Source organism: Pelophylax lessonae (genome assembly GCF_965119305.1).
Source record: "Pelophylax lessonae genome assembly, chromosome: 4".
In the NCBI taxonomy this organism is placed as follows: Eukaryota; Metazoa; Chordata; class Amphibia; order Anura; family Ranidae; genus Pelophylax; species Pelophylax lessonae.
The window spans coordinates 523,183,153-523,201,431 of record NC_138771.1 but is presented as its reverse complement, the minus strand read 5'-3'; the positions used below and the strand labels follow the sequence as shown (position 1 = coordinate 523,201,431).

At 43.9% G+C, this 18,279-nt stretch overlaps 1 protein-coding gene across 2 annotated transcripts in view; it reads right to left on the bottom strand.

The window, feature by feature from the left end:
• The window catches only part of WNT7B (Wnt family member 7B), a 230,103-nt gene that overhangs the window by 13,341 nt on the left and 198,483 nt on the right, over window positions 1–18,279 (bottom strand). For both annotated transcript variants that reach the window (XM_082255766.1, XM_082255765.1), the window contains exon 3: window positions 9,085–9,356. In XM_082255766.1, the coding sequence (XP_082111892.1) occupies window positions 9,085–9,356 (272 nt within the window). The remainder of the gene's footprint in view (window positions 1–9,084; window positions 9,357–18,279) is intronic.

Below are 18,279 nucleotides of genomic sequence, written 5' to 3'. Positions count from 1 at the left end.
AGTGAGAACATGCCCCCTTTCAATGCAGAGTGACCAGCGTGCCCCCTTTCAATGCAGAATGACCAGCGTGCCCCCATTCAATGCAGAATGAACAGTGTGCCCCCATTCAATGCAGAATTAACAGCGTGCCCCCATTCAATGCAGAGAGACCAGCGTGCCCCCATTCAATGCAGAGAGACCAGCGTGCCCCCATTCAATGCAGAGAGACCAGCGTGCCCCCATTCAATGCAGAATGAACAGTGAGCCCCCATTCAATGCAGAATGAACAGCGTGCCCCCTTTCAATGCAGAATGAACAGCGTGCCCCCTTTCAATGCAGAATGACCAGCGTGCCCCCTTTCAATGCAGAATGACCAGCGTGCCCCCTTTCAATGCAGAATGACCAGCGTGCCCCCTTTCAATGCAGAATGACCAGCGTGCCCCCTTTCAATGCAGAGAGACCAGCGTGCCCCCTTTCAATGCAGAATGAACAGTGTGCCCCCATTCAATGCAGAATGAACAGCGTGCCCCCTTTCAATGCAGAATGAACAGCGTGCCCCCTTTCAATGCAGAGAGACCAGTGTGCCCCCTTTCAATGCAGAGAGACCAGCTTGCCCCCTTCAATGCAGAGAGACTAGCGTGCCTCCATTCAATGCAGAGTGACCAGCGTGCCGTGCCCCCCTTCAATGCAGAGAGATCATCGTGCCTCCTTTCAATGTAGAGAGACTTACCTGCAGCGGCGGCTTCTCCTCAGTTCCCCGCGTCTCCTCGAGTCCTCCCGCCTCCTCCTGGGCCAATGGCATGCATTCGCCTTTCGGCCAGAAGGAGGATCCGTGTGACAATAGCAAATTTTCATTCGCTAGTGTCACATAATGGGTGGGCTCAGAGCAGTGCACCCCCTGGGTCCACCCTTTTCTGAAGCCTATTAGAGCCTCTGGCTCTAATCAGGTGATAAAAAAAAAAAAACCCCATTGAACTCCATGCGTCCGGCGCCCCGCATGTAGATTAGGGGGCCGGGGGCATGGATGGGGGGGTGCAGCGCCCCTGCGCCCCCAACGCACCAGCCGCCACTGACCAATGGGCAGGTGAGACACAGTCTAGCCCCGCCCCGACCCGCCATTTTCAGCCATAGGGCAGCCGCGCTGGACATATCCCAGCCTAAAGATGGAGGCAGCCGCAGACAGTGTGTGAACTGTGTATGTCAGAGTCAGACAGAGTGATACTGCGGATGCGCCCCCCGAGACGTTGCGCCCGGTGCGGCCGGCCCCCCCTGCACCCCCCACGCTACGCCACTGTGCTCTAGGCAAATGATTGGGATTCTCTGTGGTGTATTTATGACTCTCTTTCACCTTTCACACCCACAGAGCATCGCTGAACATTTTTAGAGGGCTAATTTAGTAATTAACCACTTTCCTGACCGTGTAGCCAGCTCTTGTACTTGTGAGGTGAGAGGTCAATTGGTCAAGCCTCTGTGTGGTCCCTAGTCATGTGCTTCTGTAGAACAGTTGCTTCTCATGCACCTATTACCTCACCTAAAGGGTATAATTATGGATTTAGCATTCCGATAGACTGCTGTGGGCCCCCACAGCATAGGGAGCCAAGAAGGCCTAAAAAAAAAAAAAGATTCAGCCTTCTAACCCAAATCTGGTAACACAATACTTGAGTAGCCATAGTATATAAAAAATGATGATTCAGTTGTTCCTTTAAAGGCTTTCGATGTCGTTGGTCTTTTTTCTACAAAATTAGTCCTCTTTTCAAAGAAAGCTATCACAACCTATGAAATGTCCTAATGCTATAAGTAGCTTAATTATTATTAAAGAAAACTGCACACAGGACCACTACTAAATTTTTAAATAAAAAAAAAAAAATCACTGCAGGACCCAGTGCAGCATGCTGGACAATGGCGCTGCCAGTGGTCCCTGAGTTACTTTAAAAGTATCTAAGACCTACACGGGGTACGTGGTTGAGTACCACTTCTGTAAGATATTAATGTATTTAATTTTGGAGTTAAAGCTATGTTTTTTGCTAACTTGATTGATTAACACTATGTTGTCATAAGTATTGGGACACCTGCCTTTACATGCACATGAACTTTATTGGTATCCCAGTCTTAGTCTGTAGGGTTCAATATTGAGTTGGCCCACCCAAATTACCCCTTTTCGGAAAGTAGACACCCAAGCTATTTGCTGAGAGGCATGTTGAGTCCATGGAATATTTTATACCTCACATGCATGCTGAAATTGCTGTTTACATATGACACCAGACCGATGCTTGCGTTCGCCTTTTCATGCAAACACGGGGGAACAAGAGCCCCATGGACTGAACAAAACAATTTTTTTTATTATTATTTATTTTGCTTTTTTATTTTATTTTGACACCTTCCCTTTCATTTTTTTTTAATTTTTTTTATCATTAATATTGTTATCACAGGGAATTTAAATATCCCCTATGATAGCAATACGTAGTGACAGGTACTCTTTTTTAAAAAAACTCTCTAAAAAAAAGACTCTAGATCTCTCCTTTGCCCTTAAAGCATCTGACCACAACAAGATTGGTGTGATAAGATGCTTTCCCAGTTTCCCAATGGCGCTGTTTATTCCTGGCGAAACCGAAGACATGAAATGCTCATTGCTTCCCGTATCTTAGGCCATAGAAATGATTGGAGCCATTCTGGTCTCCATTCAGCTCTATGGTCAGCTGACGGATCCACCGGCTGCAGTCTCGGCTTACCAGGTGGGACAGGAGAGCCCGAGAAAACTGTGGAAAGCGTCAGGAAGGGGGGTCCTCTCCCACTGCTTGTACAAGCAGTCTAGAGGGTAATTATCCACTAGGATTGCTTTGAAAGGTGACCGCTGGCTGTAAAAAATTATACCAAGATGATGTCTAAATCTGCAGACATCATCCTGGTATGACCACTCAAAAACCAGCGACGTACCTGTACGTTGCTGGTCCTTGTTGAGCATATATTGTAAGGTTCTTTTTTTTCATGCAGCCTGTGTGCTGAACAAAAAAAGACAGATTCCTCTATTCACATTGATCGATGTGGATGAAGAAATCTGCCAGAAAGTGTGTGGTATGCCCAACATTAGACCTCCCACCACTTCTAATGATGAACATACACACAATGTTCTTTTGTTTTGTTCAGCCCATGGGGCTCTTTTTTTACACTTTTTTTGTAACTGTAAAAAAACTTTAAAAGTTCCAGGCTAGGGTCTCTCAAAATGCGATAGCCATCTAACATCTTTCGAGACCCTGTGTGAAAGTGTGCCCTAGACTGTGCCATGCTGTACCCTATACTAATACTCTATTAGTGTGTGGTAGCGATGGAAACAGTCCCCAATGTACAGACCAGGTTGGCCAGGACAGGAGGGGCAAAAAAAAAAAATGGGTGTCACGCCTATATCCGCGTTTTCAACAGACGCGCCATCTTCTTTGGGGTGCTCTTTGGGTAGGGGTACTAGAGAGGACATCCGGAAAATGCCTCTCATGCAGCCGGCTCACTTCATCAGGATTTTGAATTTAGGCCACAGCACCTTCTGGTTACAGAAGGGCTGTGATGGTCTCTTCCTGGAATTTTAGGAAGGATCCACTTCTTCCTGATGCTTTGTATAGCACATAAGCATTTAGCAGAGGCAATTGGAATAAGTATACAGACACTTTTTTGTTCCAGTGTCTGGCCTTACGGGCAATTAAGTACGGCACCATCATCTGGTCGTTGAAGTCCACCCCTCTCATGTTAAGGTTGTATTCGTGGACACAGAGGAGCTTCTCAACTCCAGCCACTGTTGCAATTTGGACTGTCGTGTGAATGGAGGACAGAACAAAAACTTTCAGTGTGTCCCTCCACTTCACTGCAAGCAATTTATTACACTTCAAGCAGGCTCCCTCCCCCCGTCTAGGTTGGGAATCTACAAGCTGTTGTGGGAAGCCCCGGTGATTAGGTCACATGGTGCCACATCTGCCAATTCCAAAACCAAAAAGGTGACTAAAAAGTGGAACGATTGTGTAATAATTGTCCATGTATAAATGGTACCCCTTTCCGAATAAGGGGGACACCAACCCAAACAATCTTGCCGTTGCTCCCCATATAGTCTGGGCAGTTGGGGGGCTCCATATTGCTATCTTTCACCTCCTAAATCCGGAAACTACATGTATAGCATGTGGCCCTATCACAGAGCTTATACATCTAGACCCCATATCTGGCACGCTTGCTGAGGAGAAATTAAAAGAAAGGCGGCCAGAAAATTAAATCAGGGACTCATCAGCGCAGACAGCTTGTTGGGTTGTATACAAGACTGCAAACTTCTGAAGTGATTTACGAGGGGCCGAAATTTGTGGAGCCAGTCATATCCAGGGTCACCCCAAGGTTGACAGAGTTCATTGTCACTGAAGTACATGAACCGCAAGATTTGCTTGTATCTAGTCCTGGCCATGGCAGCAAAAAACATATAATGGATTGGGTCAGTGGACCAATATGACCACAACTCACTGTTAGTAATGTCAATGAGGAGGGATAGGCCCAGAAAGGTTTTAAATTTGGAAACAGTGATACGTTTCCATGCAAATTCTCTGGCAAGGGTCAAATTCGGATTTGCGGCGATGAATTGACCAGCATAAAAATTGCTTTGGTCCACAATAAATCTGTACAGATCTTCCGTGAAAAACAGCTCATAAAAACCAAGGAGAGTAAAATCGGCTGTTTCCACCTGAATTCGGGGTTGGCCAGTGAATGGGAGAATTACGGGCGCTGCAGAAGTGGTGGGCTCCCAATCAGGATTTGCAAGTGCATCAGGAAGGACACTATGGGCTTTACGGGCCTGTCTTCGAATTATTGGTGGCTTTGGGACACTACTTGTGCTAGCCACCGCACCAGCTTGAACTGCACTTATGGGACTCGCCACATCACCAAGTGTTACTGCAGTGCTAGTTTGACTATAACCAGGATGTACTAGGCGGCTGGTGCTTGCCAGTTCACCAGAAGGTTGAGCGGCACTAGTACTGACACTCTGCTGCGTACGAGAATCTTGTGATTGTTGCACCTCAGCAACAGAAGAACGGGGTCGGGTACGCCTGACCTTAAGAGGGACCACTACTCCGTCATCAGAGCTATCTGTCAGGGTGCTATTGCTCTCTACAGGTTCAAATATGAGGCTTCCCCATTGCTCTCATCTGTCATGCTCAGCATCGTGTAGGCCTCTTCACTGGTGTACCTCTGTTTGGACATTTTGGCCAATAATTTTGGCCAATATTTATAGGTACCTAGTGTGACTCACAGATAAAAAAGCACCTGGTTGCCAAGGACTGTTTGAACCGCTACAAAAAAAGTTAACTGCTAGTGCTAGCAGAGGTCAGGCCTGACTCAGCTAACGCTGCGGTTTAGCATGCTGTGTATCGGAAGTGACAGTAATCTGCTGATACTGCACTTCTTGGGGGATGGGCAGAGGGGCTAAATGCAGGCGCTGGCAGGTGTCAGAGCTGATCCTGCTAACACTGCGTTTGCACTTTTCTAAACTATTGGGGACGCTAGTTTAGTTCTGATCAGATCAAAGATATTGATCTGTTCAGACACTATACCAGTAATAGAGGTATTTAGTTTGTGTGTCACTGGCAATCAAAGGGTTAAAATGTATTACTAAATATGCGGTGGACAATCTGATGCTATCCTGTATTGATGCTAACTAACGTTAACGCTAACTGATGTCACCTGTGACACTAATACAGTGATCAGAAAAAAGATCTGTACATTATCATAGTGACACTTGAACAGGGCAAGGAAGGGGTTAACTGGGGGTGATCAGGGGGTTAAATCTTTATTAGGGGATGTATGGCGGGTACCATAAACCTATCTAGGACTGCCTCTAACTACCACTAACTGTCTCTCACACTAACTGAAGTCATAAGTGACACTAATACAGTGATCAGTAAATGACCTGTATAATGTATATAGTGACACTGTTACAGGCAGTGAAAGGGTTAACTGGGGGGTCATCAGGGGGTTAAATGTGTGCATATGTGTACTGGTGTTAGTGTAGTGCTTGTGTACTCACAGTTGATGTTCTCTTCTCTCACGCTGGAACCGAAAAGGGCTCTAGGAGAGAAGACTGCATAATTTCCTGTGCCTGTGTTTACATTACACAGGCACAAGACATTCTGCAATTGGTCAGAACCGATCACCAGGTCCAGGCCAAAAATAATTTGCCTAGACCTGATGATTGATCAGTTCTGAACCGAAACAGAACATCGTAGGGACAGCATGCGTGCGTCCCCTAGCCCCGCACGTGACCGGCGTACAGTTACATCGGTTCACGCAGCTGAGCCACCTTGCCGCAGTAAAAGCGGGTGGTCGGCAACTGGTTAAAGCTGGCCAAAAGAAGGTACCACTTAAATGTAAAGCTTTCTGCTTTTGCACTACTGTTCCAGAGTGTTTGGGCATTTGCTGAACTGCATGTTCTGGAAAGCATTTTTTCCTCTCACGAGACACGAGGCCGTATGGTGCGGTAGAGTTTGGTTATCTGGAAAGATACTTTGCATTATCATACAATCTTTTGGGAGGTGAAACAATTTCTATATGTATGTTTAAACTATATCATATGTCGATATGAGAAGTGTGACCAAATCTACCGGTAAAGAGAGATCCTACCACCAACGTAAAAAAAAAGTACAGGTAAATTTACAGACAAATCAGGTATTTTAAATGCTTACCTTCTGTGTTTTTACTTTCCATTAATTATTTTTTATTCACTTGCAATGTGCCTTTGAATTTTCTAGAATATTTCCCTAGCAGAGCCATCTCCCTCTTTACATATCATAGCCCTCTCCTCTGTGGTGGCCCAGCTTCTTTATTCCTCCCCTCCCTACATAACCTTTAATTTAGCAGCCAGAGTAGGAAAAAGGGGTATACAATGGAGTGACACTTGAGTGATAGCTCTGAGTTTGCTGGGGCATCACATCCAAGATGTCTCAGGGCTTCTGGATGTTTTACGTAAGAGTGGCTTTAACATGTAAATAACATGCTTAAATTAGGGTAAATCCACATGTAATCTTCTGAGAAGTTTTTTAGTTGTAATGAAAGATCTGGCGACAGGGCCTCTTTATGGTTTTATGAGTGGGAGCCAAGCGGAGTCAGCGAAAGCTAACTTTCATCAGACCACAGCCTAATGGCCCCCTACGACCTGGCAGAGATGTCCATGTATTACTGTTTGTAATGATGGAAATATTAAGCAGAAACAAGCTGCTTAAACCATATACAGGATTCTGAGCCAATCGCCACAGCCAACTCATATAAAACATATCAAATATATTTTGTTTTCTTTATTTTATCTTCATGAGGAAACCTTGCTACCATAATTTCACTAATAAAGAGAAATGATTGGGCTGCATTTCCTGCTTGTCTAGGATCATAAATAGACAGAGGGAAAAAGCAGTCACTTAAAGCGGAGTTCCACCCTGGATTTTTTTTTTTTTTTTTTAATACCCCCCGGACAGTCAGGGCTAGTGCATTCCACAATGGCTAGCCTCTGATCTGTCCCGGGTTGCACTTACCTGCAAGACGAAATACTTACCTTGCAAACGTCTTGTCCAGCGCTGCCATCTCAGATGTGGGCAGCTTGAAGCCAGCGCGTCCTCTTCGGCGTCTTCTTCCGCCTTCTGTGGTCCCACGATGCTCTGCGCCGGCCCCGACGTCACTTCCGGGTCGCGCGCGTCACCCCTCCACAGCTTCTGGGCATGCCCAGAAGCTGTTTAGAAGGGGATGACGCGCGCGACCCGGAACTGACGTCGGGGCCGGTGCAGGCGCAATGATTCCTGGGAGCTATGACGTCCAGCTCCCAGGAATCATTGCAGAGCCAGGAAGTGACGACGGGCCGCGGCCGAGGAAGGAGGAAGAAGGAAGTAAGGTAAGTATTTTTTCTTCGCTACGAGGTAAGTAAAAAAAAAAAAAATATGCGATTATCCATTTCTTTTTCAGGTGACCCGGAGCGAGAAGATGGAGGTAAGTATAAAAATAGGGTGGAACTCCACTTTAATAACAAAACTGTTGCAGCCAAAACTGGCAATCAGGAATTTAGGTACACGCATAAGATTAATTACTTACAGGGAGACAGAGAAAGCATTTGCCATTGTGCTAGACAATTGTGCATTCACTGGTTCAGATTAGGGATGAGCTCTCAGTTTGGTCTGAACTTTTCTTGTTCAGGCGATCGTCCAAATGCTGGATTTTAAGCCCGTTCCACAGGAGCCAGCATCATATATTGTAGTGGTTTTTCTTTCGCTACTATATATGACAGTTTCCTTTTTCTACTGTCACTGCTGTTAAGAAAGCGGTGGAGGCTGGCACCCTCTGCGTCCATAGCAACCAGTGGTGTTATTCAGCCCCATTCATTTACTGGGCAGGAATACCTGACCATGTAAACAGAGCAGCCGGTATAGTCATATCCATATTTGGTCAATGTCGTCAACTGGGATACCTTGTCCCTTTATTTATACTTAATTGTCATCTGCCAAGGTACCCCCCCCCATGTGAAGGGCATTTGGTGAGGTAAGGTTTAGTGGGGGAAGATGCCCACGCTCATTCCCCCTTCCTGGCCTGCCAGGCTGCATGCTTGGTAAGAGCCTGGAGTGGAGTGATCTCCACCTCATCCAATCAGAGAACACTTTGCATTCATCCAAAAACAGCAAACATTCTCTAAATGGCACCTATGCCAAGCGTTTGACCTCCTGTTTTTAGAATTCAGCAGAAGCTCGGCTCAACACCCGGAAGCAAGTGGCGATCATTGAAGTAGCCTTGTCTACTTCAGTGATTTCAAGATTCTAGGGGCATCTGCCAGGTATGGTATATGCTTAGTTACATTGGTTCAACTAGGACCAGTGTAACTATATAAAAAATATAAAATTTTTTTTTTTTTTTTACATTTAAAGCATTATTTAGACAAGAAGATCGAGGGTCAGTACTGTAAAACAATGAGTTACTTTAACACCATAGGTGGGCTTACAGGCTAAGGGAAATTTCTGGAGTTGGACCTTAAGAATGAATAGCTGTATTCCACGGTAAATTTGCTGATCTCCACACCACTAGAAACATCACATCATGTCTAGATTCCTGAATTACCTTTCTTCCGGCCTCATTGTTGTGTAAGTTCATGAGCCGCCGGGCATTCTTCCTTATTTCCCGAGCATCCACAAACTTCCTGGAGAACTCAATGCCATATTTGATGTCAGCCGAGCATCCTCCCCACTTCCAGCCTTCTTCCTGGTTGTAGTAGCCCTGCTTTTCCCGGTCACAGCCGCAGTTACTGAAGTTTCCCTGGCTGCAGGCAGAAGTCACTGCATGTGCCACTCCGGCGGCAGTGATTGCGTAGGTGAAAGCAGCTTCCCTGCTACCTGTAGAGAAAGACAGAATAACTATAATGTGCTCTGACCAAGATAGTCTTCATCAAAAATAAAACGTTTTTATTTTTTAAAGGGTCAGCCTACACTGATATTTAGGGTGTTAGTTCACGTTTTCATTTTTTCTTAAAATACATTTAATGATGTATTATGGAATATAGAGCTGCATTAATCTCTTTTTTTCTGCCTGGATTTCAGCTTCAATGATTTTCTGAAATTACATTGGGGTTATGTTTTATAGTCAGTTTAAGTGCAAAATGTGAACTGTTAAAATTGTAATTAACTTAGTTCCACAAGATATTTAAACTGGCTCTGCCGGCCCTGTCGGCACACCATTTATTTCTAAAATAATTTTCCCAAAAGGTTATCGGTGCACTTACTGTATGTTATACATGTTATTTAACTATAAGACAATTATATAGAGTTATATAAGGACAACATCTATGCACTTCTATCCACTGAAGGAGTCACGTGTTTGTGACGAAATGCGTTGGGCGTGAGCCGAGGCATACCCGAAGTGTTGTCAGCAGACATATGAGTTTTTGGATATATGGATATATGGATATTATGCATTGTTCACTATTCTAAATGTGAGTAATACTGCTTTTAGCTTTAAATAAACCCTTTACCAAACGTCACTATGCTATGGGAACAGTGGCGTACCAATAGGGGGGGCGGGGGGGTGGTCCGCCCCGGGTGCCACACATTAGGGGGGTGTCAGTGTGTCAGGGAAGATCAGGGTGACACCCGGGGCCGGCCGCCAGACTGCTTCCGCCGCGGAGGAGGAGGAACTGTTTAAAGCAGAGAGGATGTGAGAGACTCACTGTCACTCCCGTGCCCTGAATACACAGCGATCGGCGCTGCCGCAGTTTACTATGCTGGTTAATGAGAAGGCGATTGGTTGCTAGGACCGCCTATCAACCAATCACCTCACCTGCTCATTAACCAGCATAGTAACTTCTGCAGTTCCCGCCGAGGCGCCGATCGCTGTGTATTCAGGGCTCGGGAGTGACAGTGAGTCTCTCACATCCTCTCTGCTTTAAACAGTTCCTCCTCCTCCGCTCTCCTCCTAAAAAGGTAGGGGGGGCGGGGGGGCTTTGTATTGTAAAGGGGTTATTTTGAGGGGGGGGAGCTTTGTATTGTAAAGGGGTTATTTTGAGGGGGGCGGGGGGGCTTTGTATTGTAAAGGGGTTATTTTGAGGGGGGGGGGCGGGGGGGCTTTGTATTGTAAAGGGGTTATTTTGAGGGGGGGGGCGGGGGGGCTTTGTATTGTGAAGGGGTTATTTTGAGGGGGGGGTGACTTTGTATTGTAAAGGGGTTCTTTTTTTGAGGGGTGGCTTTGTATTGTATAGGGGTTGTATGGGGGGGGCTTTGTATTGTATAGGGGTTGTATGGGGGGGGGCTTTGTATTGTATAGGGGTTCTATGGGGGGGCTTTGTATTGTATAGGGGTTCTATGGGGGGGCTTTGTATTGTATAGGGGTTCTATGGGGGGATTTATTGTAGAGGGGTTCTATTGGTGGGGGCTTTGTATTGTAAAGGGGTTATATTGGGGGGCTGTGTAATGTAAAGGGTTGTATGGGGGATGGGGCTGTGTAATGTAAAGGGTTCCAATGGGGGGCTGTGTAATGTAAAGGGGTCCAGGGGTAAGGGGGCAGTGTAATGTAAAGGGGTCCAGGGGTACGGGGGCTGTGTAATGTAAAGGGGTCCAGGGGTAAGGGGGCTGTGTAATGTAAAGGGGTCCAGGGGTAAGGGGGCTGTGTAATGTAAAGGGGTCCAGGGGTAAGGGGGCAGTGTAATGTAAAGGGGTCCAGGGGTAAGGGGGCTGTGTAATGTAAAGGGGTCCAGGGGTAAGGGGGCTGTGTAATGTAAAGGGGTCCAGGGGTAAGGGGGCAGTGTAATGTAAAGGGGTCCAGGGGTAAGGGGGCTGTGTAATGTAAAGGGGTCCAGGGGTAAGGGGGCAGTGTAATGTAAAGGGGTCCAGGGGTACAGGGGCTGTGTAATGTAAAGGGGTCCAGGGGTAAGGGGGCTGTGTAATGTAAAGGGGTCCAGGGGTAAGGGGGCTGTGTAATGTACAGGGGCTGTGTAATGTAAAGGGGTCCAGAGGTAAGGGGGCTGTGTAATGTAAAGGGGTCCAGGGGTAAGGGGGCTGTGTAATGTAAAGGGGCCCAGGGGTAAGGGGGCTGTGTAATGTAAAGGGGTCCAGGGGTACGGGGGCTCTGTAATGTAAAGGGGTCCAGGGGTAAGGGGGCTGTGTAATGTAAAGGGGTCCAGGGGTACAGGGGCTGTGTAATGTAAAGGGGTCCAGGGGTAAGGGGGCTGTGTAATGTAAAGGGGTCCAGGGGTACAGGGGCTGTGTAATGTAAAGGGGTCCAGGGGTACGGGGGCTGTGTAATGTAAAGGGGTCCAGGGGTAAGGGTTCTGTGTAATGTAAAAGGGGGTCTCCATACATTTTACACATGACACGTCAATGTTCGTTGCCTGGGGGGGGTGCCAGATATAGGATCCGCCCCGGGTGCCAAATGCTCTAGGTACGCCCCTGTATGGGAAGTCTCTTTTACACATATACATAACCTGGGACGTAACCGGAAGCAGAAACCAAGGAATACCATAGAGGCCCCATTCACCCTAGAGACCCACTAGGTGGGAAGGATCACCAGAGGACCCTGGAGGTGGACGCGCATAGCAGGACCACCAAACAGATATGACTATCTATATGCTTTAACTAAATCATCATAAAGGTGAGAGGCTAAAGAACACAGAGGTGTCACAGCGGAGTAAAAAAAAGACACACAAGCCTTCCACCTTCTCAAATATGGTGAAAGCATACATTATACTTCAGAGACTACTATATTCGATTAATACATCTTATCACAATATACTGGACTATTGGTCATCTACTATATTTACTTTTGCACTTTATTCATTTATAGCAATTACCTATTTTTTTATATTCACTAGTGAAAATGATCTGTTAAAAATTCTAATATTGTTTGCATGAAATTGATAATATTGCTTGCATGAAATTAATATATTTTTAAATATTTATTGCAGTGTTGAACAATACTTGTCTGTTCATTATCTACACGGTACACTTTATATTTTCTTTATCTTGATTTATATAATAATTTTAGTGACTTTATACACACTTTAGCGCAGCACTACTTACTATATAATATATCTGTATTAGAGTAGCTACGGGTTAAGCCATTAGGTGCTTCCAGCAGATTATTCAGTTTTTTTTATTTCTTCACTTTATTGATATTTTCACCTATCTCAGTAGCAGTGATAGCACGGGAGTACCCAATACGCATTATTTACCTGTAAAAGCCTCCCTTGTGTAGACATCAAGAAGCCCTGAGACTGCTGCTGGGTGCCGCCATTTTGGATGTAATGTTATCAACCCGAGCAGACACCTAAGTGTAACTGTATAATATTCTCCTTCATTTCTACCCCAGCAGCTACATAAAAGGTTATGTAGGGAAGGGAAGTGAGGGGCATAGGAGATGGGCCAACAAAGAGAGCAGTCAAGCACTCCCAGAAGAGGAGAAGGCTATGAGTTACAAGTAGGAAGGAGGCTGCACTGGAGAATTGGCTCTTCTAAAGTAGTCAAATTCAGAGGCACATTGCAATTTGGAAACTGAGCCTCTATATATAAAAGTATAAATGTTTTCTTTAAAGCCTCGGATGTTACATGGATAATCTAGCATACTGATATCTATTGTTAGCACGAATAAGTCATTGTATAGGCAGGATAGAGAGCACAATGCAAACTAATAAAATATTGTTTTTGGAAAGTAAAAAAAACACTACAAATAAGCATTTAAAAAAACTTGATTTTTCTGTGCTTTTACCTGCAAAACGTAAAATTGGTGACAGGGACTTTTGAAAACATAGCTTTGTATCCTGCCTATACAATGACTCCTTCATGCCAACAATAGATCTCAGTATGCGAGATTATCCATGTAACATCCAAAGCTTCAAAGAAAACATTTATAAATTTATACACAGAGGCTCAGTTTTCTAATCATTTCACAGTGCCAGCCAAAGTCTGACAGCAAGCCTCCTGGTGCCAGGAATCCTGGGTAAAGTCCACGGCTGATGGCATGCATTTTTTTAGCATTTCTAATGCATTAATTTCCACGATTCCTCCTCACCACTCTTCATCAGATGTTAAATATAAAAAGATGACTTTGGTATTACAGAAATGTTAAACACGCCCTGGCAGACTACTAGCATTCTCTCCAAACCCCATTCAGGATTCAATACCGAATGGATTCTGGCTGTAGTAGACTCTAGGAATAAAAGTCAGTAAGGGCTGCTACAAAAACATAAGAAATTTGCGAAGTATTGCCACCTACCTGTATATTTAAAGCATAATTCCACCCAAAAATATTAAATATAACAATAAGAGCCCATTAATAGATAAAATTGAAAAAAAAAAAGGTTTTTCTGCAATACTAACCTTACCTAAAACAGACATCCACAGTGTTTGTTTTTTGCCTGGTAGATGTACCTAGCCTGCCATACTGAATGGCAGCCAACATCAGTCAACCCACTTTTTCTGAGCCCAGGCTGTCATAGACCTGCCATGAGCCTGTGATTGGACACTGAAGGATAAGCAGCAGGCTGATCTTCTCTCCTTCAAAGAAAAAGTTTTATAATGCATATTTTGCTATTTGCCTCTCCCCCCAACTGTTAGCTGCCCACATATCTTGTGCTTGTCTCAGGCGCTTTCCTAAGACAAGCGTTGTCAATAGGTATGCAAGGAATATGGCAGTTCCCCTGTTCAACCCCTTCTGTCTTTTTATTGGACATTAGAGGGCAGGTACCCCTGCTGCATAGAAGCCTTGGCTGCTAGAAAACAGGTGGTCTGTGCATCACACTATTGTTGATTGCTAGGACACAGAGAGCCACCTGCACCAAAGAAACCAAAGATGCTGTACGGTCTGGCCACCTGGGTCCTAGCAACCAAGGACACCGAGTGGCAGTGGCTACCTGCATCCTAGCAACTAAGGATGCTGAGCCTGCATCTTAACAAGAAATAAAAAGACAGAAAGAGTGGAGCAAGGGAACTCCAGCTGACACGCTCCCTCCCTCAGACACGCTCACTGAAGCGACTAGGTTCTGCCTAAGTTTATTCTTACTAATGTTCACAAATTGGGCTGAAAGGGGGCAGAAATGCTGGAAAACAGGGAATAAAAATTGATTTTCTTCACAATTCAGTGTTGTTTTATTGGGGAAGCTAATACAGGTATTTGAACATGAATGTATGAACCTGCATTTTTTATTTTTTTATTCTAATGAGAGTTCTCTTGCTCCTTACAAGCACAAGGACTGAACGCACTGATTGTGCTGCTCCTTCAACTTAAAAAGGCTGAAATCAAATCACAATTCACACTGCTTTTGCATTAAAAAAATATCAATAAATACATATGAGTTGCATTCATATGGAGTCTTTTTTTATTTCTCATTCTCAACTTTAAGGATTTCCTAGACAGACCTAAGATTTTGGAAATAAATTTCAATTCATAATTTAATCTCCAGCAACAAATACTGTCAGAAGGGTGGGCTGTCCAGGACAGCATGGTGACTAGCAACGTGGCAGCATTATAAGATGCTGTTTTTCTAACAAGTTGTGCAGTGGGCAAAAATGAAGCACTGTAAGTTATAGATTTGAGTTGATTGTTTTATTGGTTAAATAATAAACAGGAACATAGCCAGCCCATTTCAGGGGTTTGAGGCAACTCCTTTTATAGGGCTTTGAGAAAGGTATTATTCAGCCAGAGATGTATAGTAACTAAGTAGAACTACTTCACTACTGTACTTAAGTACCGAAAGGCGGTATCTGTACTTTCCTAGAGTAGAATTTTTTTCTCCTACTTCCACTTTTACTTCACTACATTTTTTAAATGATTTCAATACTTCTACTCCGATATTTTTTTTTTTGTGCTGCATAGTTACTCGTTACAATTATAAAAATGACCACTGCCAGAACAGTAGATGGCAGGTTTCATGAAGCTCAAAACATGTGTATTATCAGCGCATACGAAAATAAATGCTACTGTATGTATAAATAAAAGCTGCATTTGAAATAATAAAAAACAATTTGATGTTCAAACTTTTGACTTCTTTCTTTAATAACTACATAACACAGTACTTGTACTTTTACTTTCAGTACTTGAGTAGCAATTTTTTTCTTTCAAAACTACTGGTACTTTTACTTTCAGTACTTGAGTAGAAATTTTTTTAAAAAAAAACTACTTGCAATACTTAAGTACAAAAAATGTTGAATACTTTAGTACTTCTACTCAAGTCACTTTTTGATCGAGCACTTGTACTTTTACTCAAGTATGGATTTCAAGTACTTTATACAACTCTGTATTCAGCAAACTGGTAGAGTTGGACTAAAAACTAGCACCTTGGCTACACGGGGTCTGGTTTAGGAGGGCCTTCAGTGCTCTGGTCCCTGGTTGCATGACACACATTTTTAAATTTTTCCTATGTAACAGTTCTCAAGATGTGTATTTTGGCAGTTTGCTGGGATAAGGGTAAAATAACCAAACTAGTTCAGACGCAGCCCATTAGCTCACCACCTCAGCTGAACATGCTTTTGCATTGGCACCTAAGCTGTGGCTGTATTTTGTGCTTGTAACTGCACTTCTTAAAATGAATACCTGTGGGATTTAAGGGCACAGGGAATATAAGCCAGGTCGGATTGCCCATCTGTGCCTACCTAAAGTCCTTTGTTCTGATTTTTAGTGGAAGGGCTTCCCAGAAGAGTAGAGGGCCAACATCATGGTTGCTGGGCAGGTGTTTGGATATGTTTAGGTATATGGTCCATATCATAGGGGTTACTTTCCCAAATCTGCACATTGATTTGAATTAAAATAGAACTACAGTGCCTTGAAAAAGTATTCATACCCCTTGACATTTTCCACATTTTGTCATGTTACAACCAAAAACGTAAATTTATTTTATTTGAATTGTATGTGATAGCCCAACACGAAGGGGCATATAATTATGAAGTGGAAGGAAAATATAAATGGTTTTCACATTTTTTTACAAATAAATATCTAAAAAGTGTGGCGTGCATTTGTATTCAGCCCCCTTTTCTGATACCCCTAACTAATTTCTAGTTGAACCATTTGCCTTCAGAAGTCACCCAATTAATAAATAGAGTCCACCAGTGTGAAATTGAATCTCAGTATAAATACAGCTGTTCTGTAAAGATCTCAGAGGTTTGTTAGAGAACCTTAATGAACAAACAGCATCATGAAGGCCAAGGAACACACCAGACAGGTCAGGGATAATGTTGTGGAGAAGTTTAAAGCAGGGTTAGGTTATAAAAAAATATCCCAAGCTTTGAACATCTCACAGAGCACTGTTCAATCCATAATCCGAAAATGGAAAGAGTATGGCACAACTGCAAACCTACCAAGACATGGCCGTCCACCTAAACTGACAGAGCAGGCAAGGAGAGCATTAATCAGAGAAGCAGCCAAGAGGCCCATGGTAACTCTGGAGGAGCTGCAGAGATCAAAAGGCTCAGGTGGGAGAATCTGTCCACAGGATAACTATTAGTCGTGCACTCCACAAATCTGGATTTTATGCAAGAGTGGCAAAAAGAAAGCCATTGTTGAAAGAAAGCCATAAGAAGTCCCGTTTGCAGTTTACAAGAAGCCATGTGGGGGACACAGCAAACATGTGGAAGAAGGGGCTCTGGTCAGAGGAGACCAAAATTTAACTTTTTGGCCTAAAAGCAAAATGCTATAGCTGGCGAAAAATTAACACTGCACATCATCCCCACCGTGAAACATGGTAGTGGCAGCATCATGTTGTGGAGATGCTTTTCTTCAGCAGGGACAGGGAACTGGTCAGAGTAGATGGGAAGATGGATGGAATCAAATACAGGGCAATCTTAGAAGAAAACCTGTTAGAGTCTGCAAAAGACTTGAGACTGGGGCAGAGGTTCACCTTCCAGCAGGACAACGACCTTAAACATACAGCCAGAGCTACAATGGAATGGTTTAGATCAAAGCATATGCATGTGTTAGAATGGCCCAGTCAAAGTCCAGACCTAAATTCAATTGGGAATCTGTGGCAAGACTTGAAAATTGCTGTTCACAGACGCTCTCTATTCAGTCTGACAGAGCTTGAGCTATTTTGCAAGGAACAGGCAAAAATTTCACTCTCTTGATGTGCAAAGCTGGTAGAGACATCCCCAAAAAGACTTGCAACTGCAATTGCAAATGCATGCCACACTTTTCAGATATTTATTTTTAAAAAATATTTTGAGAACCATTTATCATTTTCCTTCCACTTCACAATTATGAGCCACTTTGTGTTGGTCTATCACATAAAATCCCAATAAAATACATTTACGTTTTTGGTTGTAACATGACAAAATGTGGAAAATTTCAAGGGGTATAAATACTTTTTCAAGGCGCTGTATGTCTTTCAAATAAAAAGGTGCTTCAGCACTTGATTATAAATATATCTGCACTTACAGTTTTCTCTTAAGGTCTCACAAAGTCCTTATGCATTTAGGGTGCTACCTGTAATGGTGTGACAGCAATGCTGCATTACTCTTGCATTCAGAGCAGAGTTGTGACTCCCATGTATGCTGTATCTGTTTGCAGTACTGTGGGATGAGAATATATAGTAGGGGATGTGGCTATCAGCATTGTCACTACTGATTTAAAAGCCTGTAGCGTGTGGCCACACCAAGTTCTGCCCACTGCTGTTTGGGTTAGGAGCTAACTGGATTTCCAGCAGATCAACAAGTATATCAACAATGTGCATTTATTATTATTTTTCACTGCAGGAGCCTTGAAAGCATTGCACCTGCAATCAGTAGATCAGGGGTGCAATGGGGGCTCCTGCAGACATGTCCTCTGGCTTTCAGCCCTACTTTG